Source organism: Pseudopipra pipra, chromosome 3 (assembly GCF_036250125.1).
Source record: "Pseudopipra pipra isolate bDixPip1 chromosome 3, bDixPip1.hap1, whole genome shotgun sequence".
NCBI classification, from domain to species: Eukaryota; Metazoa; Chordata; class Aves; order Passeriformes; family Pipridae; genus Pseudopipra; species Pseudopipra pipra.
Genome location: NC_087551.1, coordinates 59,125,988 through 59,151,439, shown reverse-complemented (window position 1 = coordinate 59,151,439; position 25,452 = coordinate 59,125,988). Strand labels below are relative to the sequence as shown.

At 39.4% G+C, this 25,452-nt stretch overlaps 1 protein-coding gene and 1 long non-coding RNA gene across 2 annotated transcripts in view; one reads left to right on the top strand and one right to left on the bottom strand.

Annotated features, from left to right (window-relative positions):
* SGK1 (serum/glucocorticoid regulated kinase 1) overlaps positions 1 to 25,452 on the bottom strand; it is a 68,430-nt gene that overhangs the window by 30,642 nt on the left and 12,336 nt on the right. The window contains exon 2 of the mRNA XM_064649439.1: positions 11,958 to 12,173. Within this exon, the coding sequence (XP_064505509.1) occupies positions 11,958 to 12,173 (216 nt within the window). The remainder of the gene's footprint in view (positions 1 to 11,957; positions 12,174 to 25,452) is intronic.
* Positions 12,002 to 13,832, top strand: LOC135411622 (uncharacterized). The gene is made up of 2 exons (XR_010429232.1): positions 12,002 to 12,082; positions 12,766 to 13,832. It is a non-coding gene; the product is annotated as an uncharacterized LOC135411622 (long non-coding RNA).

Below are 25,452 nucleotides of genomic sequence, written 5' to 3'. Positions count from 1 at the left end.
AATTTTCATGATGAAGTGATATCCCCTAATACATTCTTATGACAATCATTTTATACATACAGTGGGTTTTATACCAATGGAGAAGCCACTTTTTCTCTGTATTTTCTTGATGCTCATCAAGCAGTTGGGGATCCTTTTTTAAAGCTTGCTGGAATAAAATGTGAGGAAGAATCAGGCTTCTAATGGTATGCATGGCAGTGATACAATCTGAGTTTTACAGCAACAGGCTTGGAGAGCATCCAAATTGCCTTTTTCCTGTGCTCCTCCAGTTATAGGCTGGGGCAAGCATGGGATACGTCATAAACACAGATTCACAGCCCAGGACAGCAATTCCATAGCTGTAAGTGAACAAAGGGGCCAAAGATGGCAAACACTGCCATCACAGGCAAGCCTGGGAGGACAGGGAGAAGCCAGGTCTGTGGTTAGAGTGTCTTCTGAATTGGGTGTGAAATGCCACTCCAAATGCAGGCAAGGCCCTGGACTGCAGAGGACTGTAACTAGCACAGGAAATGACAGGTTTGCAGTTGTTTTTTGTCTTCCAGTTGTGTCTGTAATGCACGATCCTACAAGAGGCACATTGTGATGGAAGAGCTACTTGAGCATAAAAATCTTTTATGGTGTATCCATGTTTTTTAGGGATGAATGCCCAGCTACTGATTCTCAAAGAGTCCACCCAAAACTCTAGAGTGTGGAAAGTATTAGGCAGTGCTTATTAGGGTGGAAAGTTACTCTGCAGTTCATATGTGAAGTTATATCCTGAATGTGCAATGTGTTCAGCAGCCATATGACCTGTGATAAGACCTTTGCTGCACTGTTGTGTCATCCTTGCTTCACATGGCTTTCAGAAGTTGATATGGTCACAAAATTGGTCTGCTTGAACATGGAGCATGTATGTTCTGCAGACCACACAGGTTGACGTGGTATAGGCAGAATTTTTTCTATTCCTTCTTCAGGGCAAAGTTGCATTGATCTAAGTTGAAAAATTTGAGAATCCCTCTCAGGCAGTTTCTGTATTATCTAAGACAATAGAACCAAAAGAAGACACTGAAAATTAGTAATAACTACGTAACTTCACTGTAGAACAGATGCTCCCTTTTCATATTATTGCCTTGTGAACTCTAGAGAGGGGAGAATTTCCTTTTAAAATTTGTCATCTCTAAAGGTCACTGCTGAATAGCTTCAAATATGAGAAATAATAAGCAAGAGTTCCTAGAGGTACTGCTAGCACTGAGTGCTCCAGTTTCTGAGATCCTAGCTTGAGGTCCTACACTGATCCCTGGCACATGTGGGGTACTTCTTACTTTCTGCAATATTATTAAGAAGTAGTCCAGTGCGTGTGCATTCAAGAGCCAAAGTACCTAAAATCACTGGTCTCTTCTGACAACTTTGACAGTATCAATCCAAATATTGATATTAAATGCTATTTTGACACATTAGGAATATAATAAGAATAGTTTACTGACATCTTGAATTTAAAAAACAAAAGCCACCCTCAGAGACAGCTGGAACTAAAAAGCTTGTAACGTTTCAGTGATGCATGGCAACATGAAAGCAAAACTAAACAGAAAAACTCTGGTCTTCCAATTCTGACAAAAACAACTGGTGATTGAACATACACAGATGTCCGAAATTCTTCCAGTTATAGCAATCAGATTTTAAAGATACTTTTCAGATATATGATATTTATCTTGACAGAGTCTTATTCAACAGTTTCATTGTTTCATGCATTTCCCCTTGGTGCTTTGAAAAGAAAGCAAGGTTGTTCTTTTCATCTGTAACCATTCTCCCAGTAGCTGTCATTTATTATGTAGAAAAAAGGATTGTGTTGTATCTCTGTATGCATTTGGCTTTGCATGCAGCTATATTTTTCTTTCAGTAAATGTATCTTGGGGCTTGGGGAATTGTTTTGATGAAAGGGCTGCTTTTTAAGCCAAAATATCTTTCTCTCTCAAAGAGCTTCAGTTCCTGTGGGCTAGATTAAAAAAAAAAAAAAAAAAATCTTAGGAAACCAAACATCATAATCTTAATAAATGCTAGCTTTTAGATATCTGTTTTCTAAGATATAATCTGTAACTCTAGGTATATAGGTAACTCTGCAGGTGCCTCTTTAGCACCTCTAGATGCTTCATAGTAAGAGTAACAACAACCAATATGCTGACAGTAGAGGGAGAAATGTTAGCATTAGCTATCTAACTCCTCCCTTTTCAGAGTGGTTTTTGAAAAGCATCTCAAGGACATCAATCCCTCTTTTTGTCTAACAGACCAAGACTGCCAACAAATGCTCTGGTTGTGACAGGTCTTTCCAACCTGGAGAAATCAGATCTGTTTCCCCTGCTTTCCATAATGCTGCTGAAATAGACCTGAATCCCTGGTGGCAAAACTTGGCCACTCTCAAGAATTAGATCTTTGGGAAGCAGGCAGAAGCTGTAGCTTTCCTTTCCTGCTTCACTTCAGTCTGTAACCCCTTAAGACACAAATAATCCTTGCAGTAGTGAATAGAGCCCAGGAATCATCTAATCACTAAGGGTGTTCAGGCAGGCTACCCAGGGTTCAAGCAAGCTGCATGGTTTTGTGTGTGCTCTTACAGAGTGATGCAGCTGCAGAAGGAGGCATTCACAGCATCCTCCATTTTCACCTAAACAAGCTTATTAGTGTGAAGTAGTTAGAAGACGCCTTGGGAGTGGAGAGATGTTTGTTTTCCCCACCTAGCAGATTTGAAAGTTATCTAAATTGTAGTTCTCAGATTTCCACTTCATACTTTCAGCAATAATATGTTGGAGGTACCTCTTCTCAGCAGCTCCTCTTATCTTTCAAGGGCAAGAGTGCATCCTTCTTCATTGTCTTTAAGACCATTCTCGTATGCTTAATCCTTCATGGTTTAGAGAAATACATCTAGCCTCTTTTTGTGTGTTCTATTTGCTGGCTCAACACTATTCTGAAGCACAGTACTGTGTACAAGACTTAAGTATTTCACTGCAGGCAGTAGATTTTGTTCCAGAAGGCAGAAGTCATCAGGTGCTATCACATCACTTGTAAAGTGTTTACTGGAATTAACACATTTGTGTTTTGTTTTGGTTTTACTTCTCTTAGTAAATCCACTTATCTGAGAAAAGATTCTTAGTTTCAAAGGAAAGCAAAACCATGTTTCACGTTTCATATCACAGCTCACTGTTAAGGATTTCTTAATTAGAAGGTTCATTCATTTTCAGTACCTTAAAATTGTCATTTCTAGTTTGTAGAAGACCCATGAGCTTGACTCCTTCCAGACTCACGTGCTTTTTATAGATACCAGATGGGATGACACCCACCCCAGAACCCACCCTCAGATCCCTATCAGAAAAATGTGATATCTATTTTCCTACTAAATTAATTTCCTAACTTACACAAAACTACCAGGGAATGTTAAAATGTCTTTGCCACGTTAAAATATCTTTGCCATGAAGGCTCCAAAACAATTTTGAAACAGAGTGACTGTTATGAGCCTGAGCAGGGCTTTTTTTTTTTTTTTTAAATGGTAGTGTCAATATGGTGTGATACAATATAGGCCGTACAAAGTCTTTGTGCAGCTGCACTGCTGCTTTGGAAATAATTATCTTTCCATTAATGCAAATGGCAATAAAAGTTGATTTATCACGCATTTCTCAAAGCCAGAGAGTACATTACAGAAACTCTTTTAGAATATCCTGAGGTGGCTATTCAGAGGGGCGAGAAGATTTCACAAAATGGAAACCGTTTAATGAGGTACAGAGCAAGTACAGTGTATTAAGATAAGAGACATTGAGGAGTCCTGGGATGTGGGAATTGCATTAAATTACCTTAAATGAGCAGCATGCACTGTATTAACCAACATTATAATACAATTTACAGAATACATGACTTTACTACAGAGTTCTTAGCCAATTATAATTTCTTTGTGCAAAGAGGAAAATTCTACATAAAAGGTTATCTGCAAGTTCTAGACAGAAAAATAGTGATATATATTTATAAATTGCAAAGGAATGCAACATCTACAATGCTAAGATTAGAACAAAATTGCTCACAGTGTTACTCATACTGACACTTCAAATGTCTTGTCATATCTGACTTCTTGGGATAGACAGACTGGTGCATATAGAGGAACTAGAGGAAGAAACAAGGTTTTCTTTATGAAACATGGTTTTGGGTCGGAGATACATTTCTTTAGAGAGAAACGACATACAAGACTAACACTTGCCAGTCTTCAAAAGCACAGTCTAGGCTGGCCATGAAATTACTCTTGTTTGGGATGAGTGGACAGAAACTGGCCAAGGAAGGAACTCTTTAGGAGTGAAAAAGTCAAGAAAGCTTCAGTTCACCCTTCTGCTCCATGCAGTCCTGCTGCTGACATGGCCCTGGCCCTGGCCAGGTGGCGGAGGTGGCCCTGCGGCCACTCCTGCCATCTTCATCTTCCCTGTTGTTGTGCAGCCCTGGACTCCCTGACCGTGTTAAATGTGAATTATGGCTCTCTTGATGGATGAATGTGAATTTGGTTTGAAGTCACACTCAGCTACTTTACAGACCTACTCTTTAGCTGTCTGTATATGCTCTTATGCACACATATATGACAGAGTTGGTTTTGTCTTTAGTGTTGTTACTCTTTAATTGCCTGTCAAATTGTTTGTATGATCTTATCACACAATGCAACAGACCCCTTTATTCATTTACTATGAAGCATGGAATTATCTTGAAAATGAGCTGAAGCAATGCTTAAAGATGGATTAAAGATTAAAATCAAACTCCAATAGAAGAGAGCAACTCCAGTTGCTCTTGCTAAACAGACCCTTTGAAGACCAGATAGAGCCAGCACAGCATTAAACTGTACAAAAAATGTTCTTTTCAAACAAAGTACTTTTTTACTGATTTTGTTCACTTTCGTCTTTAACATCAGATAATAAATATTCAGATACTAAGATTTTGAAGAAATTGAGGACATTCTTCCATTTTAGTAAGCAAATCTCTTGACCTTATGTGTCTGACCACTTGCTAATCAGGACAAAATTAAATAGAAATTTGGACGACTGTGTTTGGCCTGAATTCCTCACACCCACTGTGCTGGGTTATTTTCTGGTTACTACCACCTATGTATAAAGGAATACTTTTCTCTGATCTCTTTGATTGTCAGCAAAGTAATTTGGATCTTTGAGTCAAAAAGGTGCTAGATAATCACCATATTAAAAGTAAAAATAATTTTAAAAAGTGAAAGAATGTAATTTCTAACTCAGGTATTATGGAAACCCCATGGAAAGTACAATAAATAATTTTCCAGATGTAGATGTCCTCAGGGAAAACCCTTGACAGTTTCTTTAAAATAAGAGATATTTTAATTATCTTCAGTAGTGTTGAACCAACATTCAGATAGGAGGAGTAGAATGGTTTTAGATTTTGATATTGACTTGTCCAATTAATTTACTAAGTCTATGGTGCTTGAAAAGGCCCATGATGGATGTACAAATGAATGAGTGCTTCACTGTGTATTTGTAAAGCAGATGATTGATGTATCACATCACTTCTTTGAGCCATGGAACTGATTTATATGCTCTGTGCTATATAGATGTTCTCTTTGTCAGTTGGGACTGTAAAACCCGCCACAGGCAATTGTCTGCTATTCAGGCTTTCCCATTCACTGAAATTACACATAATTTTAGCCTGTGCATTTGCAAACTGTGCTTTGCCATTTTCATTTGAAAATGCCTTTGTGTTAAACATTTTTGACTTGTCTAAATAAATATTATCCATAATAACCCTATATCAATCCATTACAAAACCATGAAACTACGTACTGCATTTAGATTTAACCTCTGAAACAAAGCTTGTTCCCACCTTACTCTTGTGTTGCTTTCACAGCTGATTCTCACAGCTGCTGAGAAATCTGAGACTGATTTTCATCTTGCTAAAGCTATAGGATCTGCAATAAAATCATATCTGAGTCCTTGGTCTTCGAATATACTTGCAATCAAATTCCTAAAGCACAGACACCTATTGGCAGATAAATAAGCTTATGGGTCAAGGTACTCAATTTCAAATTCCATCAAAATCCCACTAGTGACACATTTATACCATTAGCTAAAAGAGCTTTAGTGTAGTCAGCTAGAAACAACTTTTTAGGAAATGGCTGTAAGCTCTGCTGGTGAAAAATGGGTTTTTCATTTGAGACTGTCAACTCACAGGATTAAGCTACAACTGTGACTTGTGATGGCCCAGAAAATGCAGACCTTCTACAACCAGAAGTTGCTGAATGAAGAAATGTACAAAATACCTTCTTTACTGTCCTAATTACTCATCTTGAGCCACTTGCTTCTCTGAAACTCTCTTTAATCTTCAGACAGTGCTGTAATATATTCCTGGAGCAGAATATGATGACTGGGTTTACTTGTATATGAAAAATAATCAAACAGAAACTGTGGAGTTCCAGTGGTTGGGGATTCTCAGGCTAACTTACATGTAGTATAGAATTATTTCCTTTATTGGTTTTAACACCTTCCTTTGGATTATGTTGCAAGTATTCCTATCAGTATAACATTGAGCAGTGAAAACAGGGTTACATGATAGATTATCTCTCTGTATGTCACTTTTATGAATACAAGATACAGTTCCCAAACTCAGGGAGATAAGCCCCCATCCTCCAGTCTTAGGAGGCGTAACAAAATATACTCTGAAATCTGGAGTAACCAGGTGTAAAGGCAGGAACATCCTACACATGAATATATTAAAATTCAGCCAGTAAATAAGTTTGACTTTTCTGTTTTGGCAGACAATTTCACATCCCTGTAACTTTTACATTTAAAGTCTGCTTATAATTTTCAGTCTTTTATACCACATACAAGGTTTTCTCATTGTTTCTGTGCTCTACGTTGGCTTAAATGGAAACTTTTCAATTCCTTTTAATTTTTTCTTTCCAGACCTATTTCTACATTCATTATTGCAATGGAGCAGGCAAATAAATCACCATGATTTTTCTGAAATGATTTTAATTATATGTGGTTTTTTTCCTGTCAGCAGCTTTCCCTGGAAGAATAACAAGAAGAGACAAAAGAGAAACCAAAACTCATCGAGAAAATCTTCATAAGTCTTTCCTGAGTCACTGCATGGGGAGATGCCAGCAAGACAACAAGGCTCACACACCAATGTCAAACTCATGGGACCATTGGCCTCTTCATCTGTCCTTTGCTCCTTGACAACCTCTTTCCAAAGGATCCTACTTACCAGGGTCTTTGCCAGCCACTTCAAAGTGGATTTCATTATAGAGATTAAGCAAAAAATGACATAATTTGGCCTGCTAGGCCTTTTCCAGGCATTTGTCGCCCTGGTATTGCTGGTCTGTCCTCATCCACATCAGGTATATTTCACATCCTTCCCCATGTGTATCCATATGGGACAGAAGTAGATTCAGTGGATGGAGTGCTATACTCCTAAATGAATGCACAGAGTGTCTTCTTTGCTGTGCGGGATTAACCTCCTGAGCTACTCTTCTGAGCCAAGGTCTTCAGTAAGCTACTCTCTGTGGCACCCAGGGCTGCCTTCTAAAATGATCACGGTTAATTCAAGACCCTGCAGTGTGTACTGAGTAGTTATAATTATTCCATCAAAGTACATTACTGTGTTTCTGTCTGTATCAGGGGTAATCTTCCATCAGGTTGTTAATTTGCCTAGGTTTATTAGAGCCTCTCACAGTCCTCTCCAGATTTGATTTCACTGAACAATTCTGTTACCCAGACTTTCTTTTTTTCTTATTTCTACTTTTCTTCTCCAAATTATCTTTTATTGCAGCACTTTTCACATATATTGGCTCCAGGAGTAATTGTACCATATTGAATTTTCAGGATTTTCATTTCTGTGTTGTCTATGTGCATGTGTTTGTGTATTAACTAGCACTTATCAGGGTGGAAATCACACAGTGCCTCATTACCAGAGCAGATCATTAGATATATGAGCACTTTTTATACAAAATGTGTGAGAAAACCATCTTTCCCTAAAAAGCCCACTCAGATCTGTCACCAAACTCTTTCTTTATGGAGAGTTAGTCAGATTTTTTTTTCATCTCCACATTTTCTTAGTCCATTAAAAGGCATTTATTTTTATTATACTCCTTTATGAAATGTATTTCATCTGAAGCATATTCTTACTCCCTTTCAAATGCAGGTTTCTAGAAGCTGTATGTTATTTTTAGGAGAGATTTGTAAGTAGAACTATCTCAAATAATTGCCCAACCTTTGGTTTGGGAATATTTTTTTCAGTATTCCTCATCCCTGAAGCAAGACTTAAAATATGGTAAAGTACTGAAATCTGACCAAAATCAAGAGCTCTTCTACACATAGGAGCTTTGAATGACTTTCAGTAATAAAATAAAATTCCTGTTGTTGATTTAATAACACGATCCAAAAAGTGTCTATGAGAGTAATTAACTTCCACTAAGCTGCAAAGGAATTGTCCAAAAAGGCAGGAGCATTGAATTCCCTGCAGCCCTAAGAAAGATTGTCCTGATGCTCCTTCACAGAAGACACTATGGACAGATGGACTGCCATGGGGGTAGGAAGACAGGGCAACTGCCTCAGCAGCCTCCATCTCTTTTCCACCACCTGCCCCACAGAGGTGATAAGAGAGGGCGAAGAGACAAAAATCCACTATATATGTGAGGACAGACCCCTTCTGGGGCTAATGGGGCTGAATGCCCCGCTCAGTACCCCTGAGCCCCTAGTCATGCAGTGGTGCCTGTACTGAATGCTCAGACATGCTCCTGGCAATTTGAAGTCACGTTGCCTAAATGGGGTAAACACATTAGTTCGCTCTTTCCTTCCCCTCGTCCCTTAGCTAGGGGCAGCACAGAGGTTTTGTTTAGCTTGGGAAAGAAAAGACAGCTCTAGACATTTAAGGCTTTGGTTTACTAGATAGAGATGTGTCTGTGATGCTTCAGGACAAATGTCAGCTGATGGATAGGGCAACTGGAGTTTTTTTAGACAATGAGGAAAGAACAGAACAAGCCTTGAACCTAGCTCTTGGGTCTGTTTTAGAAAAAAAGAAAGATATTTTGAGCTCACTAACAAGGTTTTATCTTTTGTTTAGTTACAGAAATATTTGAAACAAGGGCATAAAAATACAGTGAAAATGGAATACACAGGTCATGCAGAGTATGAAAGAATTTTTTTTTGTGTGTGTGTATGTATGTATGTTTTATGTCTAATAACCCAGCCTGGTAAACCCTCACCTGAAAGATTTAAATCGCACCCAGTTTTCACCATGTTAGCCTCTCTCTATTTAGTAGGCTGTAATACAACTCTAAAAGATGGGTTGCCTGCTTTTTCAAAACCAGCTTATTTACGCAAGGTATTCATTACACAGCATGGTAATTTATTTTGAAAGGAAATTTACCCTCCTCATCAAGCCAGTGAATTTTGTGCAACCTGAACTATGTAGATAGACAGGGAAAAGCAAGGACTGGTTATTGTAAATCATTACCTTGGCAGTGGTCCAAAGCCTTTAGGGCTTCAGGTGTTACACTAGTAGAGCAGATATAAGCTCCCATATAACTAATCCACGTCGGTTACAAAAAACAATAATATACCTATGTAAGTCAGTCATGTGAAAATTAGCATGATTTTCTGGCAGTGTTTGAAAATTATCTAGTCTAGTGTATAGAATGCGGAAAAAATGTCATAAAAATACAGATGTAATACACTATCATACAAATAATAGAGAAGACTTAGTAGAGGTTACATCAGCAATCATCTTTATAAACTCCACCTGACACATGCCTTAATAGAAAAGCCTGGGGAGGTGGAAATGAAAGCATATCATAAGAAAAAAATCTCGTTATTTAAAATACTTTTCGTTTCAATATAATCTTATTTACACAAAGTCAATTTTTAAAGACTTCACTACAAAATTACCATCACAGTAAACAAACAGTAATTATTTTTTTCCATTGTTCTGTGTTGGAAATAAGAATAGGAATACAGACGTGTTCCCTTTGGTGATGGGTTTTGATCAGGTTGGTTTCTATCAGAGCTTTTTCAAGCCAATCAGAGTAACCTGAAACCTGTCAGAGAAAGACTGTTGCCAGAATAAGCCTTTAATAATATTTCACAGCTGATTTGTTTTTGAGTTAATTTGCCCTTGAGCAAAAGAACAGTGTCAGTAGGATCCTTGTATGGGTTGGTGTTGGACAGAGCACAGAGGAACTATAATCACTATACCAGTACCTGGTTGCAGTATTGGAAAACAGAGAAGGAAGAGTAATGGGGAAAAAGAAACAAGAATTAGCTAGGAGAGACGACTGACACATTCCAAGCTCCCTGCTGATTTAACAGATACCATGTTCTCTTCTTGAAATATGGAACTGTCTGTTCAAGTTCATTGATTTAAAGTGAAGGGAGTTATTTCACGTTTATGCAGTTTGTGCCATTTGTAACCCTTGAAGAGAGTCTCACCCAGAAACTCTTTAAACCCTGAAAAGGTCAGACACAGAACTCCTTCAGACTTTATTATTAAAAGCTTCCTGCCTGGTTTTACTGTAGAGAAAGAGACAGTGACCTTACATTTAATCACATCAAGGACTCTGTGCTTGAACTTACTTAAAAGACTCCTCATGCAGGATAACTCTATCCAAGAAGTCTTTTGCCAGAAAACAATGTTTTCAAAGCAGCGTGCAAAATATCCCTCTTGCTGCAGTCTCCTCCTGCTGAGTAAGCAGCCTCTCCACAACCTGCAGTAAGAAGGCTGAGAGAGGTCCAGGGGAATCTGCATTCAGCCAAATCTATCCCATATGCATGTAAAACCTAATAGGAATCAGTTGTGAGGCCCTACGGCTGTACAGGAGTACATGTGATTTACAGCAAGGCAAAGGATTTGCAGAATCCACCGTCTTTGGTGCTTTCATTTTTTAATGCTTCAGCCTGAGCAAAATTAATCTTCTTAATGAAGTAAAATGGAGGAGTAATTAGCTCCTCCGTTTGCACATGTTTCACCAAAATGCCTTTGTTGGGTTTAAGAAGCACACAGACTTCCATTTCTACCTGCTGCTGGAATTTCCCCGTTTAAAAATGCAGCAGATGCAGCTTGAAAAAATGTTTCTACTCTGAGCTGTGTGCTAAGTGTTTGATAAATGCCTTGTCATATTTGCTCTGCTTTGTACTTGGAAAGATTCTTATTTGTTTGCTTTTATGTTTCTACAACTGTCTCCTTTTTTGTGTACCATTTTCAGGCAGGGATAATTTTGTCAGGGACAACGGGCTCTGAGCAAAACTTTCTGTTCTGCATTTGGCTTGTCTCCACAGGGATTAGGTGGAGGTGAACGATGAAAGAAAGATACAAAGTCTGCCTCTGAAAAGCCCCTTCTTGACCATTTCATCTCAGCCCTCACAGTTTTGCCACCTTCACGTCTGTGTGCAACTGCCCAGCACGACATGCAGAACGATGTCATTTATAAAATACTGGCGTAACTTGAGGCAAAACAGGGTTTCCCTTCTGCTAAAAACACCACTGAATCACTCACCTCCTGTCACTGAAAACTCCCTGAGCCAAATTCTGACTTCTAAAGAGAAAGCTAGATATGGCTTGGGGGGAAGGAAGAAGGGTAGTCTGGTAATTGTGGGACAGAAGGGAAAAAATTAGCAAGTCTGGGTCCTTTTCATCACCTATCCACACCTGTTTATGCAAAACAGGTAAATAATACTTATCGTTGCTGCTAATCTGTTCAAATACTGTGGGAGTACATCACAACACCTTAGTGAAGAGTCCTTTGTTTTTCATAGGTATAAAAGTCGAAGGTAGAAAGCAGAGCCCAAATGTGCACAACAGCCTTGGTCAGCAGAGTTTCAGGTTTCAGAGAATTCCCTCTCTTCAAGGGAAGCACCATCTCATAAGTACAGACCCTTTGTAAGTACAGACCCATTATCAGTGTAAAACATGTAAACAAAGTTTGGTAGAAGGAAATAGTGGCTTACTTTGCTGTTTCTCTGACTCTCCCAGGAGCAGGACTCAGCCTCCTGAGGAGCGATCCCTCGCTGGAAAGGATGGTCGTTCAGGCAGGTCTGGCAGAGTGGAGGCTCAAGCTCTGAATCTCCTGGAGGTAAATGCATCACAGTGGACCCCGGGTATTTGAGGCTGGTATGTGAGTGCTTTTCAACGTTGACCATTGGGCTCTTAATCCACCTTCGTACCTGTCAACACAGAAGGAGGTTATGGACTCTCTTTGCTTTATGGCAGATGGGATGGCACAGCAGGGTTTGCAATGAGGATAACAGCACACCTTGGGGAAAATAATCAGATATCAGGATCAAGATCGATTTTCTGTAGGAGAAAGTACTAGGCCATGTCAGGGTGCATGTGTGAATGCACATCATAACCAGGCTCTTTGTGCTGAGAAACTTTTGCTGCTTTGTTCAAGTCTGCCATAAGTTTATCTACAATACAAAGTTTTCAGGCTTAATAAAGACATTGAAATATAAGGTAGAATGCTGAGAAGAGAGAGACAACTATCCAAAGCAAGTACTTCCAGCCTAGACAACTCAGTTTCCCCATGGATAAAAAGCAGACAGGTTTTGCAGTAATAGACTTGTAATACTTGCTTTCTGCAGTCCTTTTTTCCAACAGCAATATTTACTGTATCATCTCTTACTTCATAAACTATCGCAGCCTTTTCTGTGCCTCCTATCACTCCATTCAAGTGCCAGTTTCTCATGTTGACCTGCCACAAATTTTGATCCTGACTCCTCTAAACTGCCTTCCCCTGCCTTCTCCTTGTCTCCGCAGCTCCCTGGTTAGGACTCAGTGTACTACAGCAGGATGGACACTGGTTATGAGCATAATACACAGTGCTCGCAGAGCACTGTGTCAGCCTTGTACACTTTGCTTCTGTGACTGTCTCTTTTCCACCATGTGAATCAGAAGTATTGGATTTTCTAACAAGTCAAGCGAGGACTCAGAGACCTTTCTGAGCTCTTTTCCTAAGTTATTTTCCATTGTGAAAGCAAAAGGACCTCTATGTAAGTTGTGGTATATTTGCACTGAATCTGATCAGAACTGTCTCATTTGAATGCAAAGGACAGATAGGGGTGTCTCAGGATACACTCTACCAGCCTGGAGGGGGAAGGTTGAGACAGCCATGGCTGGCAGCCCAACTGGCCTCCTATTGACAGGAGACAACCTCTTTGCTTTGTGAGCTTCGTGTCCCTGGCTTCAGCATCACTATGCTTCATTAGGAGATTATATTTGCCATTAGAAGATGCTTTACATCAGGAAAACAAATATTTTATGTTACATTAGTCATAAGCATGACGGCGAGTGTTTGATTAACTGTGGAAGTCTATATCTCAGCAACTGGTTACCAGGATTACGTATGATAAACAAACAGAGTGAGATATATCTAACCAGCCTTCTGCTGGTGACTCCTCCATGAGCGAAACGCCTGCAACTGCCCTACTGTGCTGACCTGCCGGAAATCTCAAGGTTAGGAAAATTTCTCTTTCCTCTCTATGGAAACCAAACAAATAAATTTCCTTCTGTGGGCAAATGAGCCACTTCCCACTGCATTCCCCATTTGCATTTTTTAGCAACATCAGTTTGTGTGGATAATATTATGCCCTACTTCCGTGCTCTGGAGCATCCCTACAAGACTATCCAGACTGTTTTAGCTTCAGGTTGGTGGGTCGAAGTTGTAGCAGGAGGGATTATTTCTTTTTCAGATTCCATTTCAATAAATATGTATTGAAACTGATCTTTTGATTCAAGCAGATTTTAAAAACATTTATTTTTGCCAATCATAATTGCCTCTATGATTGTTAAGCACATCATTAAATATATTATTCTCCCCAAGTAAATACATGGATGTGTGTCTTGATCTAATTCCAAATTTGGTATGTTGAAAATAATAATTATATTAATGGTCAAAAAACCCATGCTTGATTTTCCAGTGTAGTTTTATTTTGGGAAACATGCAATGCATTTAATGCGATTCTGAGAGAAGTAAACGTCTGCTCAATTTGTCCTTTTTAGGTTCGGCCTGGTGATCAGTTAAGTGGTTTTGGACCTGGTTTTGCCTTTCTTCTTTGACATTCTGCAGCTTCTGTTATATCATTATGGGTGCACAGAGTGTGCAGGAGTGTGCATGGAAAAAAGAACCAAATTGACTGCAGAAAAGGGCCTGGGATGCAATGAGCTGCAATTTCAGTCTTTCTTAAAAATTCGGGGAACATGGGCCAGTCTATTGCTTGAGACTGTTCAATTACATATGGCATCAACTGAGGCAAGGATTCAAATGTAAATCTGGATTTGAGGTTTCATTAACACCCTTTGATGTCAGTTTTATGGTTTTGAGTTCATGGGATTTGCAGTGATACAATTAAAAAATAATTTCTATTGTAGCTTCACCTGTAGTTTCACTGTCTTGTGTTTCCATTTACATATTTCTAGCCTGCCTGTGTATGAAGAAGCGTTCAAAATGTGACCTGCATACTTTTGATACAGCAAAATCTGCCTGTATGGAATGACCTTGTAGCTGTACCTTTTAATGGCAATGACATATACATTCTGCAGTATAATGATCATAAATTAAAAATTACCCACCAGTGCTTTAATTTGTGTGAATGGTAATGATGAGGGAAAGTAACAGTGAGTGCATTTTAAGAAGCTGCATACACCAGAGTATAGGTGGCATCTTCTGGCTCTAGCAGCAGCAAGTGGTCCTTGAGTTCGGGGTGAATTCTAAAGAATTTTTCTTACTATTATTTATTCCAAGCTGATTCCTGGTTTTAACTCAGATACACATCTTTTTTTATGGATTACTTTTTGCTGCTTAAAAGTGTTGGACTAAACCAATGTTTTCATGTGATAGGTCCATATTATTTATATATTACAGCCTGTACTGAGAGATGAAGAAGAAGTATGATCACGAACACTAATCTGGTCACGTTGTTCTGTTTGATGCAACAAAGTTTTGGGGAAACTAAGGTGGGAAAATTGAGCTTTGAGATTGAATGGACTAGTAAGATTTTTTTTTCTTAATGGTTGGAAATAGTCCAAACAGGTTAGCACACCCACAGTTCAAATGCACTGTCAGAGGAAAGCTTTAAAAGAATTCTAGTTTTCCTTCACTGTTTTGAGCAAAGTTCAGGTTCGTATATATCCAGCCACATCTGCTCAGTCCAGGATGCTGTGCTGACTCAGCGAAATACATGTAACATTTCAATAAATTTAGGTGAGTCACTCTGAAAAGTAATATATAACGTACAAACATCAATAGAAACCAAGACCTGCATAGCTAAGCCAAGGAAAGTTGTTTTTCTTTTTTCTGAAGCTGTTGCCTCTGTCTGAGGCGCCACGCAGGGGCCCTGTGCTGCCTGCCCACACGCCCAGACCTGCCCAGCAGCTGCTCCAGGGAAGCCAGGATGGAGCTGCAGCTGCAGTGGGTGCCATGGAGCTGTGCTGAGAGCTGGCATGTTTGTTGTTTTAAGAACTTGCCTACATGGGTGTGTTAATGTCTGCTGGTCCAGTCACAAACTAGGTAAATGCACATTCAACCCCTGTGTGGATGGCTTGGTTCAGAATTATGATGGGTTTAATTAATTCTGCAGCCATTTACTCCATTTATCTAAGTTAAAATTTCAGGTTTTATTCTGAATTAAAAGGTTCAGGAGGACTTTAACAACATTCAACTCCTTTCTAATACCACTTCTTCAGCTAATTCAGAATCAGTATCCCTTTGCAGATGAACCCTACATTTGTATTTTGAAATTCATAAGTAACATGCACAGAAGAGTGTGGAAAATGAAGTGATTCACCACTGATTTCCAACATGTTTCCCTGTCCAAAAGCATTGAAAATATTGATTTGAAACTGGAAGTATGAATTGGCAGCATCTTTGTAGCAGCAAGGCCAAGATCAGACTTGGGAAGAAAAACAATTTCCCTGGGCTTTGCTATGCAGGTCTTGGGTTTCTATTGATGTTTCGAGATTATATATTACTTTTCAGAGTGACTCAGTTTAGTTTATTGAAATGTTATGTGTATATATTAGTCATTGAATTATAAGTCTACACTATATGCTTTTGTCTAGCTTTAACCTTAATAGACTTCAAAGATTTTTGAGTTCTTAATATTTACATTTACATTAGACAAGTGCCTTAGATCTATAGTTCTGTTTGACTTGGGCTATCTTAAATGCCTCTAAAGATTTCAAAGTGCAAAGGTTCATTTCTTTTGAATTCACTTCCACTAAAAAAGCTCCCACGCTGAATTGCACAAAAAGAAAAAGAATTTTGAAGAAATTTCTTGCAGTTTCTTCCCTGACTTGACAAAGACAGAATAACAAGTAGCAGATGATAGTTTGCTATTTAGGGCATTATATGATCATATAATCATAGAATGGTTGGGTTGGAAAGGACCTTAAAGATCATCTAATTTCAATTACCCTGCCACAGGCAGGGACACCTTCCATTCTACCGGGTTGTTCAGAGCCCCATCCAGCCTGGCCTTGAACACTTGCAGGGATGAGGCATTCACAGTGTCTCCGGACAACCTGTTCCAATGCCTCACCACCCTCATAATGAAGAATTTCTTCCTAATATCTAATCTAAACCTACTCTCTTTCAGTTTAAAGCCGTTACCCCTTGTACTGTCACCACATGCCCTTGTAAAAAGCCCCTCTCTAGACTTCTGTAGAGTCCCTTTAGGTACTGGAAGGCTGCTATAAAGTCTCCCCAGAGCTCAAATACCACAGTGCTAGGTACATAATTCTTTATGGCACTGTAAGGAGTATTTGATTATTCAAATATACTATTTTTTTATTCTTATCATGATGTCCATCTACCAGTAAATAAATTAGAGCCTGCTCCGAACTGCAGGAAGCAGTTCTATTCTGAACTGTTTCTGAAGATTTCTGTACTTTTGTTTCCAAGGTAGGTCTCTTTGAACTCCCCAAGCAACTTCATACACTATTACAAAGTATAAGCAGCTGACTCTTTGAGTGTGTCTGAAATAATCCAAATAGAATTGAGCAGAACAGAAAGAGCTCACAGTGTCTCTTGCCCCATCATGACTATAGTTTCTTTGTGCCTTTTTCTCATCGACAACTTGTATCTGCTAGAAATTGCTTCTACTGCATGCCTGGTTTTGGAGCATCCAACAGTTTCTGGTTAAGCTATAACTGCATTCCTGAGAATCACTGTTCTCACACTGATTCTGTGAAGGAACAGCCTCACAGGCCTGTGCAGATAGACGGTGGTCTGCTTTGCTGGTGGTGTGTGCTGAGCACAGTCCACCTTAGCACTGAAGCTGCACATCAGCATTCTGTCATGCTCAGGGCTAGTGTGTCTTGCTTTCTAAGGCTGACCAAGACATCAACTCTACATGTTTGTGCAGACAGCCTTGAGATTTGTCAAATATTGCCTTACTGCTATTAGCTAGAAATTGACTAAAATTGCTTCAGAGAGCCTTTGCCTTGCCTTTCCTTGCTTGGAGAGAAAAAAATGCAAAGCAAGAAAAAAGGGAGTTCACCAGAACTGTCTATGAAGCCTGATCAGCTCTAATATAATTACTCATCTGAATAATTTCTGAAGAGAAAGAGTTTTGAAGTTGTCAAAGCAACTAATTCCAACTTTTCAAAAATCAACAATTTCACATTTTCAAGTCAAATGACATTTTTACTTCTTTTTTTTTCTTTCTTTTTTGAATTATTGAGATTGAACAATTTATTTGAAACAAATGCAGTCAGCTTCACACTCATAGACCTTCATGGCTAGAAATAAACACCTCTCCATCCTGTCACATTTTAGGAACTTTTTGTACTGCTGGTTTTGTTGGACCACCAAAGGACCTCTGCAACTAGTCAAAGTTGTTTGATATTTCTAGCATTTCTTGCAAAGACCACAACTGAAATTGATGAAAATTTTCCCTGTTCTTTAGAGATAAGTGAGTTCAAAGGAGCGCTGTACACCCTTCAAGTATGAAACCATGTTTCACTGATCCTAAACTAAATTGAAATGTGACTGTCGTTAGATAATAGCTTCAAATGCCCTTTTCCCAAGCTTGGCCTATAGTATTGCTGAAAGGTGCACAAGTATTTTTTTAAAGGATCCCTATTTTCTGATTCTTGTTTGCTTGAGTTTCTTTGTTTGCTTTACTTTCTAAAAACATAATATCCAGCAGTGATAATCTCAGACTCAAAAATTGCCAGATGTGATTAAATGAGATTTGCCAAGTTCCAGGGGCTTTTTTTACTCCTGGCTTTTCCTGTTATGTAATAGCAAACAGATACAGATTTAATTTCGTATGGCTCAGTTGTCAATGTCATCAGTCTGCTCAGCACATTTTATATTTTAACTAGTTATTCATGGCCAGTGCCCATCACTGTAAGAATGAGCAATATTTTCCATGAGAGAACCACCAGCCTGTTCTCTAGGGCCACTACTCATGGAGATGTGGATTTTTCTTGGAGGCAAGAAGGTGCTGGTGGTACCAGTGGCCATCCTGGAGTGTTCTCCCTTTCTTTGGAGAGACTGAAAAACCTGGTGCTTCTCAGGACATGAACAAGCTTGTTTTCTGTCTTGCCAGCTGAACATTTGACTTACAAGACTGATGAATACACTGGAAAGGAAAAGGCACGTTATGTAGGGACATAATGTCTTGCAGGATTGGGCCCTTTGTGAATGTGGGAGTCACTTTTCTGCACTAAGCATCTGATACAGACTATGGATTTTTGTAGGATTTAGCAATTAGGTGGGAAGATACCTGTTCTGGAACAGTAAATATTAGTGCGAAAGAAGGAAGGCATAAGTTTGTAGACAAATTTGATAGGCCATTAGATATCTAAAATTGGAAACATTTGCTGAGGACTGAGGGTAAACTGAATAATGGAATGGCTTGAGGGAAACTGTGGAAATCTGCTGGGAGGTCCAGTTTATCAGCCAGTTCTCAATGAAACATCACACCCATTGACACAAGAGTATCGAATGTAATCTGACAGCCTGTGCAACCGTGTGCTCTGTACAGCAGCATGCCTCTGAAACTTTGGACGGGCATTTTTTTTTTCCCGTTTTTGTGGGAAATTGGAATAAACCAATCCTTGCACTTGAACTCTTCTTTACTTAAATTTCTATTCCTCATTAAATTTTTGTTTGCATCAGTTGATGGCTTATTAGGGTTCTCAGTCAGGTCCTTTATGCTACATGTTGCATTGCAAAGTCTCTGGATATTCTTTTCCCTACCAGACGGTATCAAATGCCTTGACTATGATCTAGATCAGTGTATGTGTGTGTGTTTTAGTTTTGGCTCCCAGTGATATCAAATGTACATTTCTCCTTCTCCGATTGCAGTTCATCCGATCCCTTCTTTCCTTTTCCTGACATTATCTAATTGCACCCTGGACAAGGATTTGAATTTTCATCCATTATGTAAACCCGAGGTGGACGGGGAGCTCTTGGAATCATCTCCCCTGCAGCCTTGAGGGCGACTGTCAGGAAACTTATTTAAATTACAATTAGGGTGATTAGAGAATGAAAAGCTCCATTGTTCAGACTGCATACAGTCATCTACTTAAGTGGGAAGTGGTAAACGAGAGGCAGGCTGATTAATGCCCGGGCTGAGATATATCACTATTTTCTAGTTGGCTTTGACATTTAATTTGTCATGTCCCATAGGAAATGCAGCACAGCAAAAAAATCAGTTTGTCAAATCACCTCAAGCTGTTTTTTTCCCCTCCAGCTCCCTGACACACATCACTTTGTTGATTATTAATCACATTTTATTTTAAAAGGGAAAGTGAAGGGCAACTCACTGCATAATCATCATTTGTTGCTTTCTCTGCAAAGCCAAGAAACTGCTCTCTAAAAAGCAGACTGAGGTCAAATTGCAGAGCACATTGTTTCTGTCCAGGCCTGGATGTAGATGGCCTGGATTTATGTAGAGTTTAGCCCTCCAAATGTGCCAGGAGAAAGGTTACCTGCACGTGAAGGAGATCTGTGGAAAGACAGATAGGCCACAGCTCCGGGTGGAGAAGCTTAGGGAATAATGATGTTCTTCACAGGAGCCCCAACACACTCTGGTCACGGACAGTGGGTGCTGCAAGACAGGGGAATGCCACTCTGGCTGCAACAGGACTCCTGCAAGCCCTAAGGAAATCTGTGCCAGTTCTCTGGGGTTCAGTTTCACCTCCCATCCTTCTCTTCCTTTGCTATTTCATAATAAATTCTTTAACAAATCTTTGTGGAGAGCCTTCAACTTTGTGACTGCCTGTATAAATGTCACAAAGAAGAGCACATGAAAGTATATATGATGGTCATAACCCGATGCCTTTCATAATCTTCCTGGCATCCCAGCAAATAATGGAACCATAAGAGCTGGATTAGATGACTGACCTATCCTACTTGTGTTTTTTTTTTCTAGTTTATTTGGAATGTAATAATCTCCTACCACCTCCATCTGCCTACAGCCAGGTGCATTTATGTTGTACAGCCATTGGGCAGACTGGTCTAGTGTAAATATCCATTACTCAGTCAAATTCAATGCAAACTTCCCCTTCAGCTGCTGTCTCCAGGTTTCCTTCCATAGAAAAGAGTGCACCCGGGGGGACAAGGACAGGGTTGCTCCAGCATGACAGGGACTTGGGCACATACATGAATCTGAGGGCTGGGAAGTGTTTGTGGATTTCTCAGACCCAGGCACAATCCTGGTTCATGTTGAGAATTTAACCTGTTCTGTGCCACATCTCTGCTCAGGTTCTTAATGTGGTGACCATTTCAGGGCTTTTGTCGTGATTTGTAATCAGTATTGCTATTTACACACACACGTACACACATTTACACACACTCTTCTGCACTAAGGTATTTCCCTTGCCAACAGCATCTGGCAGAAATCAAATCTAACTAAAGGAAAGCATAGTAAACGTTTCTGTATTTGTTGCTGTCATCAGTTGCAGTGGTAACATGTCAAGTAAATAAAGCAGATTTTTATGATCTTAAGTGTGAATGACACATCTCCGGGCCACAGCAGAAAGTCAGGAAAGAAGAGATTCTTAAAAAAATACATCAACATGTGACTGCATACAGAAACCAATCCCAAAAGATGATATGTATCAAAATGACTTGAGGAATTTGGGATCCTCTAAATATGTGTTTAAATATTCCTGCTGAACAAGATGCATCCACGTAAGCTAAGGCATGAAGAGCAGCAGAAAATTTAGGCACATCAGTAGTGCAAATAATGAGTGTTAATGAGCACACAGACAACTGTCTGGCTGATTTTCCCGTTCCAGTAAATGGGAAAGCTTGTCAGCTCCAGTGGTGCAGGAAAAAGTCTGTAAAACCCACATCTCCCATTCATAGCTAAATTAACTTTTGCTGTGCCTTCATACTGACTGACTGATTTATTTGAAATGTAGCACCAAAAAAAATCTAAACAACTGAATAGGCACCACTTAGGGTTTTCCTTTCCTCCTTCCTCCCATGTTGTCCTTGATAACAATTGTTACTGTCACGGGATTCTTTCCTCTGTGAATAGATAAATAACTGATGTGCTGGAATCAGGTAAGAGCTCTTGGATCAGTTGCAAGCACTGATGGTACTTGTTTCTACACAAGATGAGACAATAGATTCATTGTCCATGCTGGTGTATAAACACCCTCTGGGTATTATGTCAAAGGGGAAAACAAAACAAAATGGGGTTTATTGTGTATGCACAAATCTAATCTTTCCAGGCTGCCAAGTTAAAAATGCTTTTCATCTAGATCAAATAAAAACAACATGAACAATACAACCCCAAATCCTATCCAAATAGTTCCAGGCTCCTCAGTTGTACCTTCTCTATTCTCTGTTTCATGTCAGCAAAGCCAATTGATAGTAAATCTAAGCAAGTTTTATTTCACCTCCTGCTCAGATAAACACCACATCCCACATCTATTAGTCAAAGCCTTAAATCAGTCTACAGGGTATAATGAGCATCTGGTCCAGGCACAGAAGCCAGGGAATGCATGTTTGCGTGTGAATGGGCTGCAAAGGCAGGTGAATAAAAAAAATCTCAGGCAAAACGAGGATATGATAGTGTTCTTTTTCTCCCTCTCATTTTCTTGATGCAATGATTATTTTGCATCCTTCAGTAGTCTGAGCTGAAATACTCCAGCATTATAAAGTTTAACTGCAGTGCAAGAATAATGACTGCAGTGGCAGAACACTATGGATGACTGGTTACAGCCTGGGCTATTCAAAAACTTCATACTGCTCAGAGCAGGGAAGCATACTTTGTGTGGCCTGAAATTAATAACTGTCCTATTTTGAATTTAAACCTGATATTGCACTTCATTAGTCGTGTTTTGATTTGGCAGAAAGTGACCCTTCTGATTCATTATATAATATTGCATAGCATCCTAATTTTTTATCAATCTTTAAGGCAACCAGGACCATTAGATGAGCTGATTTAGGGTGCCCGTTCTTTCTGGCCTCGTGAGAGAGACGCGCCAAAACACTCACAGAGGTGTGAGATGGACCATATACCTCAGAAAGCTGAAATATTCCTGGAGAGGCTCCAGGTGAGAATGACAGTGGTTTTTCACAGATCAGCTCCTTTGTAAGGCAAGGCTGGGCTGGGACCTGGCAACAGGGACTTCAGCAGCCCATGCAGGCTCACGTGCAGTGTGGTCTGGAAGTGCCATGGGGGAGGCTGCCACAGCCTTGGTCAGAAGCCCCACTTTAGCACTCAGGAACTCTGGGGGTGTCCTGTCATCTAGCACATTGGGTAACCCTAACAAAGCAAATGCCTTTGCTTTTCTACTGCTGAATCAAAGGAGACATTGAATAACAGAATGATGGAATAGGTTTGGGTTGAAAGAACCTTAACAATCCTCTAGTTCTGAACCCTCTGCCATGGTCAGGGACACCTTCCACTAGATCAGGTTGTTCAAAGCCCCATGCAACATGTTTTCTCAAAGGAAAATCTTCCAGGAAAATACCCATTTGTCTTCCCAGCTTTTTCTAGTGGCCAATTTGCCTTTGCTGTTGAGTTGCTAAGAATACTGTTTGAGTAAGTCCTGATCACTCAAATTAGCCATTTTTAAATGGCATCCCAGCTGAGATGCAGTGGGCAAGGCACTGATACATTTCAACCAGGATTTAGAAGATTATTTTATTCTGAGCCACACAAGAACTTGTGACTTAAACTACTATCATCAGTGAGGATTTAAGCTAGGAAGGGATTTTATAATTCAAGTGTTTTGGCAAATTAATTCAGTGCCAAATGTGACCAATTCTTTTCAGATCTTTCACTGATTTTTATCTTATTTTTTTCCTAGGTAGGGTGATAAAAATGAACTTATGTAAAGTGGCACCACTTGATACATATTCTGTCACTGTAGGAGAACATATGGTCCTGAGTAATTTGAAAATAAAACATACATCTTCCTCTAGTAATTACACACTGTGAAAGTAAACCTCCTTGATGCAAGAGACTCTTATGAGGTTAACATTTGTTGATTATTAATACAAAACTTTCTGATCATGATATTCTTTAAAGATATATAACGAAATCTAGCTCAATCTATCTGAAAGCTGAACCTAACATTTATAGCATTTCTTGCTCCAAAATCAGCAAACAAAATTTATTTATCAATTTTCTAGTTACATTTCAGTCTACTCTGAAATGTTTGAATTTTACCAAGCTTCCTTTCGCTCTGTGGAGAGTAGATGCCTCATCCACTTGAGGAATAGGTCCTAAGAGTCCTCCTTGGAGAGGGGGAAATGACTCAATGCTTCAAAAACAAAACAGCAAACACAAGATGAACAAACAAATGTGAAACCCCATCTCATTGCAATTTCATTGCATATAAAACTACAGCTGTTTCAATATGTGAAACCAAGCAATTTCTCCTGCACCTGTCAAACCTGCCTGGCATTTTAATAAATTGTTCCAAGTGTTAGTTTTGCTCATGCTTTAACACAGCTTGAGAAATACGGTCTTAAAAAGGGCTAAGTACAGACAAAAAGTAGAGTTAATTAAAGTAAAGTCACATTTTCAAACTGCCAGTCAAAATCAGTCATTCATAGGTATTAAAGAAATAAGGGTTCTTAAGTGAAAAATGCAGTAACAGATGCAAACCAGACACACTCAAGAATAGTGAAACAAGGGAGGCTTTCTTTTTGCCGTCTGCATTATTTCCCTTCTTAGCTTAGTATTTTTCCAGGGGTACACTCACACACACAAGAAACACATTACCCAGCACTTTTATTTCTTGTGATTTTCACTTTATTTACAAGATGATGGTAATAAAGATCTTTGTTTTAGAAACACAAACTGGAGTGTAAGTCACCAATTCTGACTTATCAGCTTGCGGACTGGAGTCCCCCACATGTGTAGGTTGTTGGTTTTGGGAAGCCTGTGGCTAAGGCAGCTCGTTTTGAGTCTCTTTTTCCACATGCTTGGTTGAATGTGAGTTTTCTTTTGCCTAATTCTTTCAAATAAAAAAAAATATTCTGAAGTCATTTCGGGTAAGAGCTATTAGAAGCTAACACATTTTTCCTCTGAGCAATCCAATATTTTTTGAGCATTTGAGGCCAAACTGGTTAAACAATAATTATGACATCACAGAAAAGTATCTACTGTCGAAAATACCCCACAGATAGGTGGATCTACATGGCTTGGTGTGTAAATCCTTTTATAGGACTCCTAATCACTAGGATAAATTACTGTGTCAAAGAGTAAGTGAAATAGCGAAATAAAGAAAGAGGTATCATTTTGCTTAAAGCAAACAGAAGCTGATGAAGGGAGGCAGAAAGAGGAAATGCCTGAGACAGACAAGTTACCCAGGTTTTTAAATGGACTGAATAGTTTTTCTAGTAATATGACCATGAAATAAGGGAAATCAGACTACAGCCTGGCATTGTGGACTTGGCCAGTAACTTCTTTGCTAAAGACAACATTTGAAAAAGCAGCAAATACACCAAAATCTCAGCTCCTTGTTGTCCCTGTGACTCACTGCTCTCACTGGCAATGCAGAGAACCTGGGCATGTGGCACCTTCAATTTGCCTGCTAGGGCAAGGGGACTAATTTTTAGGTGGCATACCTACACTGGAGAAACCCAATGTGGTTGCCATTTGGGTGCAGAAGCTGCTGAGATTTTCCAAGGCTCACACAATTTCCTCCAAAAGCTTCATAAAGCACAGTGATAGACTGGACTCTAGCAGCTTGCAATGGAGAAGCAGCAACTTCTCCCTTTATATCTGTATGGGTCTCTTCAGTGCACAAGCTACTACATAGGAAAGATTGGTTAGGCCTTGGAGAGAAAAAAGGGAGAAGTAAAATTAACAGAAGAAATTTGGTGAAAAGAAGACAATTCACTTCTGGAGAACTGCCAGTGTGCTTGGAACTACACAAAAAGAGAACCTCATCAGGCTTTTCTCATATCTAATTACAGCTCTTTCAGGCTTAGTATATACTGAATAACTGGGAGATGGAATGAAC